The sequence below is a fragment of the Trichechus manatus genome, unplaced genomic scaffold (assembly GCF_000243295.1).
Source record: "Trichechus manatus latirostris isolate Lorelei unplaced genomic scaffold, TriManLat1.0 scaffold00198, whole genome shotgun sequence".
Taxonomy (NCBI): Eukaryota; Metazoa; Chordata; class Mammalia; order Sirenia; family Trichechidae; genus Trichechus; species Trichechus manatus.
Genome location: NW_004444134.1, coordinates 3,263,209 through 3,282,947, shown reverse-complemented (window position 1 = coordinate 3,282,947; position 19,739 = coordinate 3,263,209). Strand labels below are relative to the sequence as shown.

General features: G+C 39.0%; 1 protein-coding gene across 1 annotated transcript in view; it reads left to right on the top strand.

Annotated features, from left to right (window-relative positions):
• GMDS (GDP-mannose 4,6-dehydratase) overlaps positions 1 to 19,739 on the top strand; it is a 787,322-nt gene that overhangs the window by 149,713 nt on the left and 617,870 nt on the right. Inside the window, exons 3-4 of the mRNA XM_004387909.2 lie at positions 5,327 to 5,414; positions 7,240 to 7,349. Of these exons, the coding sequence (XP_004387966.1) occupies positions 5,327 to 5,414; positions 7,240 to 7,349 (198 nt within the window). The remainder of the gene's footprint in view (positions 1 to 5,326; positions 5,415 to 7,239; positions 7,350 to 19,739) is intronic.

The window sequence follows — 19,739 nt, the reverse complement described above, 5'->3', positions numbered from 1 at the left end:
ATGGTTAAGGTTAGGTATCAACTAGGCTGGGCCATGATTCTCAGTGGTTTTGCAGTTATGTGATAATGTAATTTGGCAGATAGGTAATGATGTAGTCATCTCCCATTTTGTGATCTGCTGTGCTCATCCTCCATTTTCGCACAATGCCATTTTTCTGCATAACGACCTGGTCTTGGGAATCTGTGTCGATAAGTGAGGAGTGGATGTATGTGTGTGTGTGTGTGTGTGTGTGTGTCTGTGTGTCTGTGTGTCTGTGTGTCTGTGTGTCTGTGTGTATACACATATATATCCCCTATAAGGAGCCTTGGTTGCACAATGGTTAAGCACTTGGCTGCTAACCGAGAGGTTGGTGGTTTGAACTTACTAGTCGCTCAGCAGGAGAAAGATGTGGCAGTCTGCTTCTGTAACGATATACAGCCTTGGAAACCTTATGGGGCAGTTCTACTCTGTCCTAGAGTCACTATGTGTTGTAATCAACTTGATGGCAATGACTTTGGTTTTTTGGTTTTATATAACCTGTATTAAACAACTTGGTAACAAGCATACCACAGCATATCAGAATTTGAAGTAAAGAATAGGTAAATTGTGAGCTTTCCTTCCAGGAAAGGATACTGTTGTTGTTGTTAGGTGCCATCAAGTTGGTTCCGACTCTCAGCAACCCTACCTACAACAGAATGAAACACTGCCCAGTCCTGCACGATCTTCACAATTGTTGCTATGTTTGAGCCCATTGTTGCAGCCACTGTGTCAGTTTGTCTTATTGAGGGTCTTCTCGTTTGCTAACCCTCTACTTGACCAAGCATGATATCCTTCTCCAGGGACTGTCCTTCCTGATGACATGTTCAAAGTACATGAGATGAAATCTCGCCATCCTCACTTCTAAGGAGCATTCTGGCTGTACTTCTTCCAAGACAGATTTGTTCGTTCTTTTGGCAGTTCATGGTATATTCAATATTCTTCCCTAACACCATAATCAAAAGGCATCAATTCTTCAGTCTTCCTTATTCATTGTCCAGCTTTTGCATGTATATGAGGCGATTGAAAATACCATGGCTTGGGTAAGGTACACTTTAATTCTCAAAGTGACATCTTTGCTTTTAAACACTTTTAAAGAGATCTTTTGCAGCAGATTTGCCCAATGCAATATGACGTTTGATTTCTTGACTGCTGCTTCTATGGATGTTGATTGTGGATCCAAGTAAAATGAAATCCTTGACAACTTCAGTATTTTCTCCATTTATCATGATGTTGCTTATTGGTTCAGTTACGGAGTTTTGTCTTCTTTATGTTGAGGTGTAATCCATATTGAAGGCTGTAGTCTTTGATTTTCATCAGTAAGTGCTTCAAGTCCTCTTCACTTTCAGCAAGCAAGGTTGTGTCATCTGCATATCACAAGTTATTGAGTCTTCCTCCAACCCTGCTGCCATGTTCTTCATATAGTCCAGCTTCTCGGAATATTTGCTCAGGATACCGATTGAAAAAGTATGGTGAAAGGATATGACCCTGACGCACACCTTTCCTGATTTTAAACCATGCAGTATCCCCTTGTTCTATTCTAATAGCTACCTCCTGGTCTACGTAGAGGTTCCGCATGAGCACAATTAAGTGTTCTGGAATTCCATTCTTCACAGTGAAATCCATAATTTATTATGATCCACACAGTCAAATGCCTTTGCATAGTCATAAAACACAGGTAAACATCTTTCTGGTATTCTTTACTTTCAACCAAGATCCATGTAACATCAGCAATAATATCTCTTTTTCCATGTCCTTCTCTGAATCCGTCTTGAATTTCTGTCAGTTCCCTGTTGGCTTATTACTGCAACTGTTTTTGAATGATCTTCAGCAAAATTTTACTTGCATATGATATTAATCATATTGTTCGATAATTTCTGCATTCTGTTGGATCACGTTTCTTTGGAATGGGCATAAGTATGGATCTCTTCCAGTCAGTTGCCCAGGTAGCTGTTTTCCAAATTTCTTGGCATAGACAAATGAGCACCTCCAGTGCTGCATCGGTTTGTTGAAACATTGTCAATTCCTGAAGCCTTGTTTTTCGCCATTACCTTCACTGCAGCTTGGGCTTCTTCCTTCAGTACCATTGGTTCTTGTTCATATTCTACTTCCTGAAATGGCTAATTGGCGATAACCACCACCTTTGGTGGAACCTAGGGAAATGGAAAAGAAATGGGATATAAGGATTGTCAGATTGCTATCTATTGGAAATGACTTGTTAGAAAGTGGAGTTCCAATGCGTCGTTTCCTGATCTGGGAGACTTCTTGAAGGCTTTGGGTGACATTTTTTTCCAGGTCGTTGGATATCCCAGATGCCCTGGTGCTTTAATTTAAAAAGGAAAATCTTTTTAAAGTTTTGGTTTTGAAATTATACTTAGTGTCAGGAGGTTTGAGCCAGTTTACCTTCAGCATTGCCACTTCCTGACTGTGTAATCTTAGGCCAGTGTCTTGTCTGTAGAATGGGAACGATAATAGGAATGTTGTAGTGCAGATTGGATGGTTTAATATATATAAAGATCGGCATCTGGCATGTGAGCACTGTCATGGAAATGTTAGCTGTTGATACTACCTGAATAATCAATTTTTTTTTCTTTTTGAAATCTTGAGAGACACTCTTGCCTCCAACAGAAATTTAGACACTGCAGAATTGACATCTAGAGGGAATAATTTTCCATTGTGTTGATTGGAATAAATAAATAATAAAACATTTCCCTGTTATATTGCCTAGTCTGACTCTAGCTTTTGAAGTTGAACAACTTGGTTCTGACACTAGACAGAACTTCCCCTTTCGTCCTCTCGTTAATGGAACGTGAAATTTGTTTGTCAAAACACACACTTCCATGTATTAATACCTCGGTTTTTCAGAATTCTATTTTATTTTTGAAGTGCTGTAATTTAATACAGATTTTGATTAAGTTTATATAAAGTCAAATTCAGTCATTTATCTTTTTGCTTTGGTTTCCTAATGTCTCTTTTCCTCCCAAAATCCTTATACGAACAACCCTACATACATCCCGTCTGTAATGAGAAAGCTGCTAGTCTCAAATTCTTAACTAGATTATCCAGTTTGCACACATTTTGGCTTATCTTAAAGTTTGTATTTTACCTGTTTTAGTCAGACAGATCTGGCTTTCATTAGTTCTTAGAATAATACTTGCTGCCGTCGATTAAGCATTTCCCAGGTTTTTTGTTCCCTTGTATACACATACCAAAAATTGGGAGTGAGGGGAAATTAAAACATATTTTCTTTTTTTGGAATTAAAAAAACAAAACAAAACACTAGTTCTTAATGCTTTTGGTTATCAATATGATAGTGAAACCCTATGTTATATTTGCTATAAGTTTGTGTAGTCTAATTTTCATCAAGCTCATGTAATGATTTTATCACAGCCTTTCATGTTTATGTGCAGTGTATATGTATACTCATTTCTCTATGGTTTGGGCTATTGGAATACTTGAGAATATCGAGAATCCAGCAATCAAGAGAAGATAGCATAGAGCAAATTATTATTATTACTATTTTTGTTGTCAAAGTTAAATTCTCTGTTTTTAGAATGTGGAAATTCCTCTACTTATATCCGAGAAATTGGTATTTCAGAAATAATTTTGGTGGTAAACGCCAATTTTGTTATATATAAATATGTACGTGAACTTGCTTTTTATAAAAAAAATTATTAAGTTTGTAGGGCAGCTTAACCTGACAATTAAGTAGCAACTTGAAAAATTGAAGACCATAAAGGAGAATAAATTCTAAGGTTAATATAAGTGTTATTTTCTCCAGTTCTAAATTAAGAAATAAATATCTATAGCTGAGCTCAATTTAATGTTTCCTAGATTATAATGTTTGACTTCCAAAATGTCAACCAAATTTCTGATGTTCCCTGCTTAAAATATTTTCATATTTACCAAATTTTCTTGAGATTAGTTCTTTTGGATAACAGTATCAATGAGTGCTTTTCTCGTTGGCTAAGGCAACTTAACCAATAGAATTAGTAATTATGGTTTAAATGTGAGTATGTTGTATCCTTTGCATAAATCAGTTTCTCATGTTTGCCATATAAAATGATGATGACATTTCTTTCTATTTAAAAAGAAGGTCTTGGGTTGTTAACCAATGTCATAAAACAATATGTGTACCACTGTTTCATGAGAAACTATTTGTTCAGTAAGCCTTCACCTGAAGTACAATTAAAAAAAAAAATAAAAAACAGAAAAAGAATATATAAAATAAATTACAAATAAACAAACAACAAAAAAAGAAGGTCTTATGTGCTTATAGTTTCCCCCTTGCATTTGGAATATTTGAGTCATGCCGAGAATTAATTTTGGTTTGAAATAAATGGAAAATGATTGAGTTAAAATATAGAAGTGTATTCAGCTACAAATGAATCTGTCCAACCTTAGAAGGAACGTTTTAAAATAAGTCAAGGATTAAAACTGCCATCAGTGGAACGGGCACTTGGACATCTGGTGACACAGCTGGTATTAACCTTGGCAGTCCTGACACAAGGAGGAAGTGGGATTGGGTCTTGAACAATTTCTTTTATGTATCAGACACAAACAGTCTTTTCTTTAATATCTGACAGGTATGCCTTCTTGTTTTAACTACTTTTTCTCTCATACTTATCATGGTTAAGTCAAAGATAAAAATTAAAAAAAAAAATCCTCTTCATTTGAATTTTCTTAATGCCTTAAATCCAGTAGTACGTGAATCTTGTCCCTAACCTATGCTATTTAACTTTCTGGCTTTTCCACATGCTGCATAATAGCAACTGCAGATGCAGAAATATCTAGAATAGGTTTGAGAGGCCATAGCACTGTGGGCACTGGAAAAGTTGTGTTGGCATCAGGGCCTCACATCCTCATGCTATGTGTGAAACCGGCAGCGCGTTTGCTTTTACCGATACAGCCTCATGTGGTCTGTCTTCAGTTTCAAACTGAGGAGATATTTTTGTCAGCAGTAGGACTGTAAGAGTGTGTGATTGGAAAAGGAGAGATCCGAGTATCTACAACTCAGCATTCATTCTGAAATCACGTAATTTTCTAATTGCTTTTGTTACTGTTGCCAGTAAAAACACTCGGGAGAAAGATGGAGGGTTCTGTGGTAGATGGCAGTGACTGGGGAGATTGGAAATTAAGCAGTAGTACAATGTCTAATAATTTGAAAATAAATGTTTCCCTTAATAAATAAAAGATATATTTATATTTTTTTCATAAGGCTAAACATTAGCAAAAGAGCTCCTGAGTTGCATGCTAATCCTCATCACACACTTACAGTGTACTTTTCTCTTTGCGCACCATGAACCCTCAGGTCCATGGAATTGTCCGGCGATCCAGTTCATTCAATACAGGTCGAATTGAACATCTGTATAAGAATCCCCAGGCTCATACTGAAGGAAGTAAGTCATTTTCTTTTTCTCAAATCCTTTTCTAAAACTTCCTACCTTATGTTAAGGTATTTTTAGAAGTCATTTTTTTTAGAGCCTATCTAGTCACTCTTATTTACCCATGAATTATCTGCTTTGACAGTATGCAGGCTTTGAAAGCCCTTCATTGCTTGCTGCTCCTAGGCCCTGGTGTCATTTTGGTTAGGGCTAGTACTAGGATGTTGGCGAGGTGATTCCACTCAGAGAGACCAAGAGAAGAAACGCCTCTGATCACCCTTCTCCAGGTGTCCTTGTTCCCTCCAGGAAGATCAGTTTCATACTGATAGAGCATTCCTCAGCTTTTTTCATTCAGTCTAATTCAGTCACATTTGTACATTTAATTAATTTTTAAAATAATTTGTGGAGACAAGTTTAAAAAAAAAAACAGTCAAAACTACATTTAAATTGCTTTACAGACCATTGTCAGTATTTTCTATTTTTGTTAATAAAATCGCCTTTATGTAGCTGTACAGTTTAAGGAGCCCTGTGGCGCAATGGTTAATCGCTTGGCTGTTAACTGAAAGGTTGGTGGTTTGATCCCACTCGATGACGCCATAGAAGAAAGACCTGGTGATCTGCTTCCACAAAGATTGCAGCCTAGAATACCCTATGGGGCAATTCTACTCTGTCACATGGGGTCCCTATAAGTCAAAAATCGACTCAACAACACCTAACAACAATACAGCAAGCTATACAGTTTGCTTAGCACAGTCACAGTGTTTTCGCATTTGATCTTTGATCTTCACAGCAACGCCTGGGGTTGTTAGGGAGACTGCTTTACAGATGAGGAAACGGAGGCAGAAAGGTCATTCACCTAGAAAATTCAGGGCTGGGGCTAGAGCACAGTATTTCTAACTCCAAGTTTTTTCTGCAGCATTCTTCTGGTTTTCATCTAGCAAGCACGGTATAACTGTCTTATACATCATGAGTGATTTTGTGTTCACCTCAGGGCCTCTGAATATTTGAAGATTTAGGTTACTTGTACAAGTGGAGATACCATCAGGAAAATGGTCTAGTTGTGCACAGAAAAGGCTTTGCACCTTAGTATTTAAATTAGTAACTGCATCCTCCTTGAAAATTATTATTGTTTTTGTGCAAAGTGCAGAATAGTACTGCTACTGGATCTAGCTGTAAATCAATATTATGTAAAAATAATGCAAAGATAAAGGTGGCCAGTCATCCATCTGTATGTGTCATATTCTTATACTAATGAAGTCAGTGTAAATTTCTGCTTAGATTTAGGAGTCAGTGTAAACTAGCTGTCCTTTAATGAATTATGCCACTGTAACAGGCATTTCATGGAAGACTTTTAAGTCTTGATGTTTATAAAGCACTTAAAAATCACTAGATAGAAGTATCTGAGCAAATACAGAACTATCTTCAGTATTATCACTGTGTTACAGATTTCTTTGGAGAGTATGCACATTGTTACAAGATTGTCCTTGTCTGACTTCTTAAGCTCACTCTCATAAACACATTTTACATCCACCAGAGAACCATGTGATATATTAATTATATAATATCCAGCATAATAATGTTACAATGTTATGAAAAGTTATCTGAGTTCACCACTATAAATCCTTTACAGACATAGGCCAAATGTGTAAATGTCTTTCTACTGCTGCTTAGGTTCTTTAAAGATGACAGTTATACTCTGCTGCTCCAGAGTCATCAAATATAACATTTCAGTTTTGACCCTGGTTTTCAAACTTTCAACATATGCATTTCAATTTTGATGCTTTACGAGTTGAGCTTTTGTTGTTTTATTCTATCTCACGGTGTATTTTTGTATCCTAAGACATGAAGCTGCACTATGGTGACCTTACAGACAGTACCTGCCTTGTGAAGATCATCAATGAAGTGAAGCCCACTGAAATCTACAACCTGGGTGCCCAGAGCCACGTCAAAGTAAGCCACTCTCACGATTGCAGTATGTTGGTTGCTTTCCTGGGGTGTTCATGTTTTGCTGTTGTCTGTTGCTTCTTAATGCAATAATACAGCCACTGGTATCAGTCCCCAAGTTTCCTTATCAGTATTAGTTTGGATATTAGTGCATCCTGACAGAAATTCTAATAAAGTTTTTAGAAAATATATTGTCTGTTATTGAACAATATAATTACATCTTACTGCTGACATTAAAATAGCAGTATTCATTTATTTCAGGTTGATCCTGCAGTTGTGACCCCCTCATGGATGTGCTTTCTGCCATTTCAAATCACATTATGAGTGTTTTGTTAAAATGTTAGAAGATGTACCTCAGTAAAACATCTATTTTAAATATTAATTTTTAGTAGTAGTTATATTACTGCCTGACAGAATAACATTTTTTTCAGTCCCAATAATCTGCTGAAATTAGCTGAATTTACTTTTTATTGTGAGCAATAAAAGCCACTGAAAAGAAAAGCTCTTTTTAACCTCTTTTCTCCTCAATATGATGCAGCTAATATTGGTTTTCTTTCCCTTTGTCCATATTCTCTGGTGGCCCATCTACTTGTCTTTAGTTTTCCTTTCTGTATTGTACAACAGTAAACCTGAGACCCCATCCCCAGGGTTCCAGGATTCTGCTTAATTCCAGCGTTTGTTGCCATGTCCTCTGCTCACACGAGTGAGTGAATCTGAAGTAAGAAGTGAGGTGGGTTCTATTTCTATACTTGGCCAATCAGGATTGTTAGTGGAACTTAGAAATAAAAGCAAATAACTGTTAAAAACTACCCAGTTCAAACGAACCCAAAAGTGAAACTGGTCAGACAAACTGTCTTTGGCCAGGGCATGCCAGAGTTCTAAATACAAATGCCCAAAGCCTGTAAGTCTTCGACATGTAGCAGGAGATCTGCTAGAGAAATCTGTAGGTTAAGATTAGGTGGAACCCATGACCATGCAAAAAGACAGAGACAAACGTCTGCAGACAAAAACCAAAATCTGAATAAAACAGAGCTGAGCTGCAAAGAAACGAGAAGGAGCTCAAGATCTAAGAGGACTCACCAAATAGCTTCCACGGTTCCTCGTGGAGGTGCAGAGCCTAGAAGGGCTCAGTGGGATCCTTCACCTGCATCTATGAGGGCTTCAAGGCCGTAGGCTGGTAGCTTCAGTCTTGCTTCTGACACCAACTAATTGTTAAAAATGAAACAGAATTTCTGAAAAATTAAAGAAGAGTGTTATTTAGGTTCAAAGATTTGCAAACTGGAAGCATGAAAATGAAAGTTCAAAATGGCATTCCAAAGAGGGAGCATAAGTGTACATCTTTTATACTCAGTTTTGCAGAATTTTGTACATAGTTGGGAAGGGTATGGGGCTACATTTGATTGGTTGACATTGAGCATGTTCTCGTAAGACTCGTTTATCAAGAATTTCTACTGGCCAGGGTACTAGCCTTAGCTACAGTTTCCTGCATTCCAGAGCTGGTTCCTTCTGTTTCCTGGACCATTTTGGGTGGGCCACCTTAGCATGTTGCAGAACAAGTGTGGTCCTGGGTCATGTACTGTAAAAACCAGAAGCAGGGGCCTCAGACAAAATGGAGTCTGATTCAGACCTGTGTTGTCAGCCATTTTAGTTATGTCAAGCACCTCAGTTTTGTTTTTTTTTTTTAATTGTGCACTAGGCGAAAGCTTATAGAGCAAATTAGATTCCCATTCTATAGTTTGAACATAAAGTGTTTCATGGCCTTGGCTTCATTCCCCACAATGTGTCAGGACTCTCCCCGTTTCCACCCTGAGTTCCCCGTTTCCTTTTGTACTGATTTTCTACCCTTTCCTGCCTTCTCATCTTTGCTTTTGGGCAAATGGTGCCCTTTTGATCTTTTATAATTGATTCAAGCACCTCAGTTTTAGAGTGCACTGTCACAGACACTTGAGAGATATCTGGGGTAGAGAGATGCAAGTCTAGCCCTGGGTGTATCTGATGCCGAGGTGACAGAGAATGACACACCTGTATTTAGAGGGTAGGGGGAGGACAGGTAATCACTCATGAGAGAAGAGCCAGAAGTGGAGAGGCAGGAGGTTGGATTTGTGTCACGTCAAGACATTGGGCCATTTCAAGCAGGAGGAGTGTCAACAGTGCTGGATACTTCAAATCGGTCGAGAGGGATGTGGACCAGGAAGAGGCTTTGGTAGTTCGATTAGAGGTCATTTGTGACTTTTAAAAGGAGCATTTTAGTGATGTGATAGAAGGAGTTAGCCAGTGTGCAGGGGTATGAGAAGTTTAGTGGTTAGTGGGAAATGTAAATCGAGTGAATTATTTTCTAGAAATTTCCTGGTGGAAGGAAGAGAGAGAATATGATAGATAACTCTTACGCCAGCACCACCTGCAGGTTGCCGCCCCCCACCCCCTGAATTTCTGACTCCTCAGGTCTAGGGTGGAGCCTTAGAACTTGTATCTCTGGGATGTGTTCAGGTGATGCTGATGCTGGTCTGGGGACCACACTTTGAGGACCCAGGCTGTCATGTTTCAGGTTTCCTGGCTTATCCATATGTAATATGCCTCCGTCAATGCATTCTTCGTGGAGTTTCTTCCTTTAATCTATCAGCTTTTGAATTTGATACAGAATAGTTCTGGTACTTGCCAGTTAATGACCATATGAGCCTTTAAAGCCTGAAATGACACCCACAGTCAGGAATGATGAGAATGGAAAGAATATAAAGTGAATCACTGTATGTTTATACCAGAGATCTTCATATTCTGAGCGGTCTATAGTCTGGGAGAATAAATGATTCTCAGGAACTCCTGGTGCTTTAGAGAAATAGTGTGCTTTCAAGTTCCTTACCATTCCTTATGAACTAAGAACAGACTGATTTTTGGTAATGGGAAGGGTCGAGTGGGAGGGGTTGGGATGACAACAGACTGCTCTTCTGCCTGCTTGCTGGGGTATACCACTCTGTCCCCTGATCACTCCAGGGCTCGGGGCTTTGGGTTTCACTGAGCTGCCTCTGTCCTAGCAGGCTGTCAGAGGATTAGGATGGAAAAGACATATTTTGTTCCTTACAGTTACTTTCTCTGTATTAATCAGCTTTGTTTTCGTAGACAACAGATTTTTTTTTTTTAATGGAATAGAAGTTCTTTCTGACAGTGTAATGCTTGCAGTAAGGCTAATTTAAATCAGTATCTCCTTATTATGATTTACTTTGATGCTCTTTTGAAAGATGGTTCTAATATTAGCACATTATGTATTGAATTTTACGCCGTGACTTCCAGACTGTCATCGGGCATTGTTTGTGTTGGCTTCTCTTTGTGCAGAGTAAAGTCTTCTATCACTCTCACTTCCAGTTAATTTGATGTGGGCTTTGGTATGCTGAAAGTAAGGAAAATAAAATAATAGGAAGTTGGTCTGGTTTCCTGTAGGAAACCAATGAAGATGAAATTGGTCCTTGGAATAAACCCGCAGAAGTCTGGGAAATGCTGTCTGAAGACACTTTTCTGAATCATGAACAGAAAAAATTATGACTCATGAAGTAGGTCATTGAAAGGCTGATTGGCTCTTATGTGGGAGAAAGTGAGAGATGACTGAGATGTACTAGTTATTAACAGCAGTTAAACCAGCCTGATGACATAATCCAAGTAGAAACAAATTATCCAATATGTAGTCCTACCCATTTTGGTGGAGAAAATGTTTAGGAACCTGCTTTTTTTTTTTTCCCCCTGTGTAGGGTTTTGTAAATAATAGTTTTTCAGTAATTTCTATCTTAAATTTCTTATCTGTTTAACATTCATTACTGTCTTTTGAATTTTTCCACCATTTCTTGTAGCATTGATAATCTTACATCATTCAGGGAGTCAAAGTGTTGGAAAGATCTTTGTACACTGAATCTAGTCCAGTACTACTCCCTTTCATCTCACAGCGTCATGTTGGAATTGCCTTGATTTTTTTGCAGAGAAATGAAAATTATGCAATCATGGAATGTTAGAGCTGGAAGGAACTTTAGAGATAATTTAATATGAATTCTCATTTTTACAAATGAAGTCATCTGTCTGCTGGCCAGTCTTGGACAGGAGCTCTATATTCTGCAATAGAGTTTAAAGATCATCCATGACAAAGACGGTTTCCAGTAGTGTAATGGAAAATAACTCTCACTTAGTACTTTTTTCCCTACGTATCTAAGTTTTTTCTTAAGGTTGTTTTTTCCCTATGTCTTTAGGAGACAGAAAGTCACTTACTCTTCTCGTTTCAGTTTTGAGAAGGCTTTTCAAATCCCTTTGGGGTTTTGAAGACCATTAGTAAGTCATTCTTTAACATTGTCTTATTCAAATTGAATAACTCCATACTTGCCACTCATGTTCTAACCATTTAATTATACTTATTACTTTCTTTTAAATGCTCTTTAAAGTATTTGTTTAATTTTGTTTCATACTAGCTAGGGCTGTGCAATAGTTGGCTAAGTGGCTGGGAGGTAAACTGAGGCATGACCAGTGTGTGGGCTGGGATTTCCTCTTACATTTGTGGTGGGGGACCAGTTAGCAGATCCTGCACACGGAAGACAAAGGGTCCAAGTCCAAACAGTTCTTATAATGAGATTTTAAGCTCAAGAAACTAGTCAAGATGCAGCTGCTTGTGAGCCAAGTAGCTAGTATAGTAGCTAGGCACCAAGCTAGAATTGGGGAGAGATGAGACAGAAAAGCCAGTCCAGGGAAAGGAGTTCAGAATAAAAACATGCCTGGGAATTAAACAAGTTGCCCTGGCAAAGGGCCTGAGCAATTTAGTTCCTTGAGTTAAAGAACCTTCAGTGCTTTTTCCTGGCTATTCCTGGGGGTTGAAATTTATAGCGCGAGAGCTAACCCCTATATTCATCTCCAGAAACCTAACCATCTTGGGGCTGCTCTAATTGAGGGGGGAGAGGGTGAGTGATTAAATGCTTTTGGAGAATTATTCTGTGGTGGTGAAGGGTGGGTGCCTAAGGTTGAACATCTGGTCAATGCCTGACTAACCCAACTTTGGAAAAAAACAGAATTACACAAATGTGGCCCTTTACTGTGTAGTTATAGCAAGGGTAGGGGGTGGCCTATTAAAACCCCAGAGCAAAACAGCAGAGAGGTCGTGTTCTTCTGTGTTCTTACTCCTTCATTTATTTATTTATTTTAGATTGTGGGGAGTACGACAAGGGAGGTTAGATACAACAGATTGAAGCATTGCCCAGTCCTATGTCATCTTCATGATCACTGGTATGATCGAGTCAATTGTTGTAGCCACTGTATATTTTGAGGGGACTCCTCTTCCAGCACTATATTTGACAATATTTTGTTGTAATCCATAGGGTTGTCATTGGCTAATTTTTGGAAGTAGATCAACAGGTCTTTCTTCCTAGTGTGTTTTAGTCTGGAAGCTCTGCTGAAACGTGTCCACCATGGGTGATCCTGCTGGTATTTGAAATACTGATGGCCTGGCTTCCAGCATCACAGCAACATGCAAGCCACCACAGTACAACAAACTAACTAACAGACCAGTGATGGGGGAGGTGAGTAGAGTGGAAAAAAGAGGATGAGTCAGGGAACATAAAAGTGCTCTAAGAAATAATTTAATAATTATTAAAGAAAAGATCATGAGCTGAGGAGAAGGCTGTAAGACTGTGCTATAGCCCACTATGTCTGGTTATGTGAACACTGTGTCTGTATACCTGCCCTGCCTGTGGCTTCTCACTCAGCCCTGTGCCCTGTGGGTGTGGTGGGGAGACAGAAGGAAGCCATGGCTGCAAAGAGCTGTGATACACTGTTACTGGAGAGGAATGTACACCAGGCCCAGGGGGCAGAGAGGAAGGAATGTTTTCATGAGCAACCATGGAACTTGATCCAGAATCTCTGCGTGTGGCCTTGGGGTTTTCCCTGGTTCAGACTTGGCCCGGCCCATCCCAGCTGTGTGACCTTGGGCTTGAAGACCTTCTTTCCCGGCCTTGCTTTCTCCCTTGTACAGCAAGCACACACCTTAGGACACACTCCTGCCTGTGGATCTTTGCATATGCAGTTGCCTGTAGCACTCTTTTCCCAGATATACACCTTTCTCTACCCTTAACTGGAGCCCTGGTGGTGCAGTGGTTAAGAGCTCCAGCTGCTAACCAAAAGATCAGCAGTTCAAATCCAACAGCCACTCCTTGGAAACCCTATGTGGCAGTTCTACTCTGTTCTATAGGGTCACTATGAGTTGGAATCGACTCGAGGGCAGCGGGTTTGGTTTTTGGGTCTACCCTTAACTACTCTGCACCTTTACTCACATGACTGCCTCTCGATGAGGCCTTCCTGGCCACCCCACTAGAGTAGCACCTCCCCTGGGGGTGCTGGCACAGTCCATGGCAGGGAGAAGGCCAGCGAGATGATGAAGGAGAAGCAGGGGAGGGAGAAAGGAGTGGGGATCGGCCACTCTGCTTTTCCTCCCTGAGTGCTCTGTCCTCATACTTTAGGTAAAATGAGGCCTACTGTCCAGAGGTGACAAGGAGTGTCCTTGCTGTGTGCCTGGGGTAGAGGTCTGCTGCTTCCTTTGCTGCTCTTTGAAATTGTATGCAGGAATGTTTTCCTCTTTCAAATGCCTGAAGTTCCTGCCATTTAAATGTTAACTTGTTATGACATATTATAAAGAAGGGAATGGTGCTTTGGACACTGTTATTTATTAAATGGAGCCTTAGAATCCTGAGGTGGGAGAGATCCTGGCCATGAGCCCACCTGAGCCGTATTTCACACAGAGCCAGACCTGGGACTTGAACTGGTGAGTGGCAGAGTTCCGTCTCAGCTAGAACCCAGATCTGAGACCACTCTACTTTCTTTTCATAGTGCTGAGTGGAGAAGACTGAGGGGGTAGCATCCTTGAAACATGAGGGGAAGAGAGTACCAAGACTGATGTTTGAAGTTTTACCTCTCGTCATTCCTATTGTTTTTTATAGTTTTGGTGCCACAAGTTTGCGTTAAAAACATTTTCTTTTCCTTGCTGGAGGGAACTGGTTATAATTAATTGCTTATGAGTAATGTTTGCAGAGTTAGGAAGATCCCCAAATATAGCAGTGCAAGGTGTAATTTTAGCACATTAGTGATCCTAAAATAAAATTAATATATAGGGAAAGTGGAAACCCACAGTACTAATCATGATTTTTTTGTTAGGGTAGTGCGAATCAATTCAGTATAATAATGTGCCAGAGGTCCCTTGGAAGAAAGGCCTTTCGACCTACATTTGAAAAATTATCCATCAGAAACCCTTGTGAAGCACAGTTCAACCCTGGTGCACGATGGGTTGCCAGGAGTTGGCATCAGCTTGATGGCAACTGTTTTTTTTTTTAAGATACTGTGCTAGTGTGTAACTAAGTTTCCACAAAGTTAATGGAGGCTAATAATATTTGTTATTCATGGAATCACAGAGATTGATAGCTTGATAATTAGAATGAGCCATTTGCCCCTTTTTGTATAATTATTTTTAAAGGAAATTGCCAAGTCAGTTATATGAATAAAATATCAACCTATTTTCTAAGATTAAAAAAAGCAAACAAACTCAGCTTTAAATGATGCAGATACATTTTTGCCCATGTATACTAATTGTAATTCCATACTGAGTGTGGAAGATAACTTATTTTGCTTAGTAGATAAATAAAATAGTACTGTATTTTTACTCAGAAAATGCCCACCTACTACGTTTGTTTGCCATCCATGCCCTCTCCCTGTGAGGCATTTTCGTGAGCACGTTATGCTAATTTTTTTCCACAGCAGCATGTAAAAAAAATTGGCACAGCAGTGTTTATGAAAATACCTCAAGGGGATAGTGTGCAGTTGGCAAATAAACATAGAAAGCATGAGTTATTAGTGTAAAAATATGGTATAGGCTTATATATTTTATGTGGTTTAAGATTATATTGTCAAATGTAATTCTTTTCCCCGACAATGTCTACATGTAACATTGTCATTGGCTACATTCTTTGTGTTGTGCAACCATTATTGCTATCTTTTTCAATATTATTCTACCATTATTACATGTGTAATTCTTATATGTGCTCAGAGCAACATAAAACCACTCTAGATTGTTAGTAAATTATTAATGTTGAAAGTAGGAAGGTGCAGTATGGGCAGAATGCCTTACTTTGTGAAAAGCTGGTAGTGTGATTGTAAGACCCTAAGAGTTAGTAAGGTGCGTTGGCATTTAGACCAAGGACATCCACACATATTGCAGTGTTTCTATTTCTGGAAAAATTAGCTCCCTGACTGCTGAAGTGAGTAGGTGTGTGCGGTGAACACTGCATGCTCTTAATCTGTGTGCGTAGATAACTTGGGTGATACAAACGCTTGCACTCAAGTACAGCTGCACTTTTGCATTTTTTTGTTTTACAAGATCATATTCCTTTCTGGTTGATCCTATTTTCTCTCACCTGTGCGGGCACAGTCCTGTGGTATTTTACTTAGTTATCTAGTGCTGCTATAACAGAAATACCACAAGTGGATGGCCTTAACAAACACAAATTTATTCTCTCACAATTTAGAAGGCTAGTAGTCCGAATTCAGGGTGCCAGCCTCAGGGAAAGACTTTCTCTCTCTGTTGGTTCTGGAGGAAGGTGCTTGTCATCAAACTTCCCTTGTTCTAGTAGCTTCTCTACGCAGGGACCCTGGGTCCAAAAGTTACCCTTTTCTCCTGGCACTACCTTTTTGGCGGTATGAGGTTCCCTGTTTCTCTGCTTGCTTCTCTCTTTTATATCTCAAAATAAATCGGTTTAAGATACCACCTAATCTTGTAGATTGAGTCCTGCCTCATTAACATAACTGCCTCTAATCTTGCCTCATTAACGTCATAGAGGTAAGATTTATAACACGTAGGAAAATCACATCAGATGACAAAATGGTAGACAATCACACAATACTGGGAGTCATGGCCTGGCTAAGTTGACACACATTTTTGAGGGACACAATTCAATCCATAATAGTATTTAATGAAAATATTAACCACTTCAGTTTGTTACAGGCAACATTGCAATATAAAATCATTTTCATGTTTACAGTGCATACACTTCATTAATATAAATGTGGCTACTCAGTTCCCATTATTCATAAGGTTTTCATTGGCTAATTCTTTTCAGAAATAGACTGCCAGGTCCTTCTTCCTAGTCTGTCTTAGTCTGGAAGCTCAGCTGAAACCTATCTGTCATGGGTGACTCTGCTGGTATCTGAATACCAGTGGCATAGCTTCCAGCATCACAGTAAAACGCAAGCCCCCACAGTACGACAAACTGACAGACATGTGAGGAAAGCATCAAAAAGAAGATGGAAAGAATACACAGAGTCATTATACCAAAGAGAATTGGTGGATGTTCAACCATTTCAGGAGGTAGCATATGATCAGGAATCAGTGGTACTGAAGGAACAAGTCCAAGTTGCACTGAAGGTGTCATTGAAAAACAAGGCTCCAGGAGCTGATGGAATATAAACTGAGATGTTTCAACAAGTGGATGCAGCACTGGAAGTACTCACTGGGCTATGTCAAGAAATTTAGAAGACAGCTACCTGGATAACTGACTGGAAGAGATCTGTATTTATGCCCATTCCCAAGAAGGGTGATCCAACCGAATGTGGAAATTATCAAACAATATCATTAATATCACATGCAAGTAAAACTTTTGCTGAAGATCATTCAGAAGCGGCTGTAGCAGTATATGGACAGGGAAGTGACAGAAATTGAGGCCGGATTCGAAGAGGACATGGAACCAGGGCTATTGCTGCTGATGTCAGATGGATCCTGGCTGAAAGCAGAGAATACCAGAAAAATGTTTACCTGTGTTTTATTGACTATGCAGAGGCATTAGACTTTGTGGATCATAACAAATTATGGATAACATTGCGAAGAATGGGAATTCCAGAACATTTAATTGTCCTTAGGAGGAACCTGTATGTAGATCAAGAGACAGTTGTTAGAACAGAACAAGAGGATACTGCGTAGTTTAAAGTCAGGAAAGGTGTGCATCAGGGTTGTAGCCTTTCACCATACCTGTTCTATCTGTATGCTGAGCAAATAATCTGAGAACCTGGACTATATGAAGAACAGGGCATCAGGATTGGAGGAAGACTCATTAACAACCTGCGTTATGCAGATGACGCAACCTTGCTTGCTGAAAGAGAAGAGGACTTGAAGTAGTTACTGATGAAGATCAAAGACCACAGCCTTCAGTATGGATTACACCTCAACATAAAGAAAACAAAAATCCCCACAACGGGACCAGAAACCAACATCATGATAAACAGAGAAAAGATTGAAGTCAAGGATTTCATTTTACTTGGATCCACAATCAACACCCATGGAAGCAGCAGTCAAGAAATGAAAAGAAGCATTTCATTGGGCAAATCTGCTGCGAAAGACCTCTTTTTAAGTGTTAAAAAGCAAAGATGTCACCTTGAGGACCAAGGTGTGCCTGACCCAAGCCATGGTATTTTCAGTGGCATCATATGCATACTAAAGCTGGACAATGAATAAGAAAGACCGAAGAAGAATTGATGCCTTTGATTGTGGTGTTGGCGAAGAATATTGACTGTACTATGGACTGCCAAAAGAATGAACAAATCTGTCTTGGAAGAAGCACAACCAGAATGTTTCTTAGAAGCAAGGATGGCGAGACTACATCTTACATACTTTGGACATGTTGTCAGGACGGATCAGTCCCTGGAGAAGGACATCATGCTTGGTAAAGTACAAGGGCATCGAGAAAGAGGAAGACCCTCAAGGAGATGAATTGACACAGTGGCTGCAACAATGGGTTCAAGCATAACAATAGTTGTGAGGATAGTGCAGGACCGGGCAGTGTTTCGTTCCATTGCACATAGACTCGCTGTGAGTCCGAACCAACTCGATGGCACCTAACAACAGTCAATTCCTGTGGTTCTTAGAAAGAAGTTTAACATTTTAAAATCTTATTTGCATGAGGATAGGGTGAGATTGCACACTGTTGGTGGGTCATTGTGTATCATCTGGCTCAAATTCTCCTTTGAAACCTGTAATGTATTCAAGCAATTGAATTCAAATCTAAAACCACTTAAAAACCCTTATAGTCCATTAAGAATTTATATGAGAGAGAGCACTCTATGAAAGTTCTCTCCCTGTTCAAACAGATTGTTCTGTTTTATTAGATCTAGGTGGTATTGTAATTTTGATAACAGCTAATAATGTTTGGGATTTTGCTTACAATTAGTGGACCACACAAAGGTATGTTTGTTGGATTTTGCACCATCAGTCCATTTATAGTAGGGACTTGTTTACTAAATATAATTCCAAATTTTATTTTGGTATTACAACAATTATTTTATACATATTAAGCTAAAATGAATACAAATAGCTAAATGTACATGCTTATCTTAATATCAATTTATAGATGTATTTATAAATATGGTTAAAAAATAGTAAATCAGTGAAGGTATTGTGAATGAAACTTTTTGTTTTGGATTTTCAATGATGAACGGAAAACAGTTTTTTCAATTTTCAATTAAAATATATAATTTGTATAAATCAAGATGTAGAAATAAGTAATACCTTGTTTCTGCTTCCCCCAAAGTTGTGTGTAAATTTAAGAAATCAAACTTAACTTCTCTTTTAAAAGACCTAATAGAACTTAATATCAAAAGTAATTCTATGGTTTTATAGAAGTACCATATGATCCAGTAATCCCACTCCTTGGACTATATCCTAGAGAAATAAGAGCCATCACACGAATAGATATATACACACCTGTTTTCATTGCAGCAATGTTCTCAATGGCAAAAAGATGGAAACAACCTAGGTGCCCATTAACGGATGAACAATTATGATATATTCACACAGTAGAATAACTACAAAACGATAGAGAACAACAATAAATCCATGAAACATAACATGGCTGAATCTGGAAGGCATTATGCTGAGTGAAATTAGTCACAGAAGGACAAATATTGTATAAGACCACTATTGTAAGAACTCAAGAAAAGGCTGAAACACTGAAGAATACATTCTTTGATGGTTACAAGGGTCTGAAAGGAGGGTGAGAGTTATTCACTAACTAGATAGTAGACAAGAATTATCTTGGGTGAAGGGAAGGACAACACACAATATCGGGGAAGTCAGCATCACTGGACTAAACCAAAAGCTAAGAAGTTTCCTGAACACAACCAAACACTTTGAGGGACAGAGTAGCAGGGGCTGGGGTCTGGGGACCATGGTTTCAGGGGACATCTAGGTCAATTGGCATAACAAAGTTTATTAAGAAAATGTTCTGCATCCTATTTTGGTGAGTGGCGTCTGGGGTTTTAAAAGCTAGCGAGCGGCCATCTAAGATGCATCAATTGGTCCCAGCCCACCTGGAGTAGAGGAGAATGAAGAACATCAAAGACACA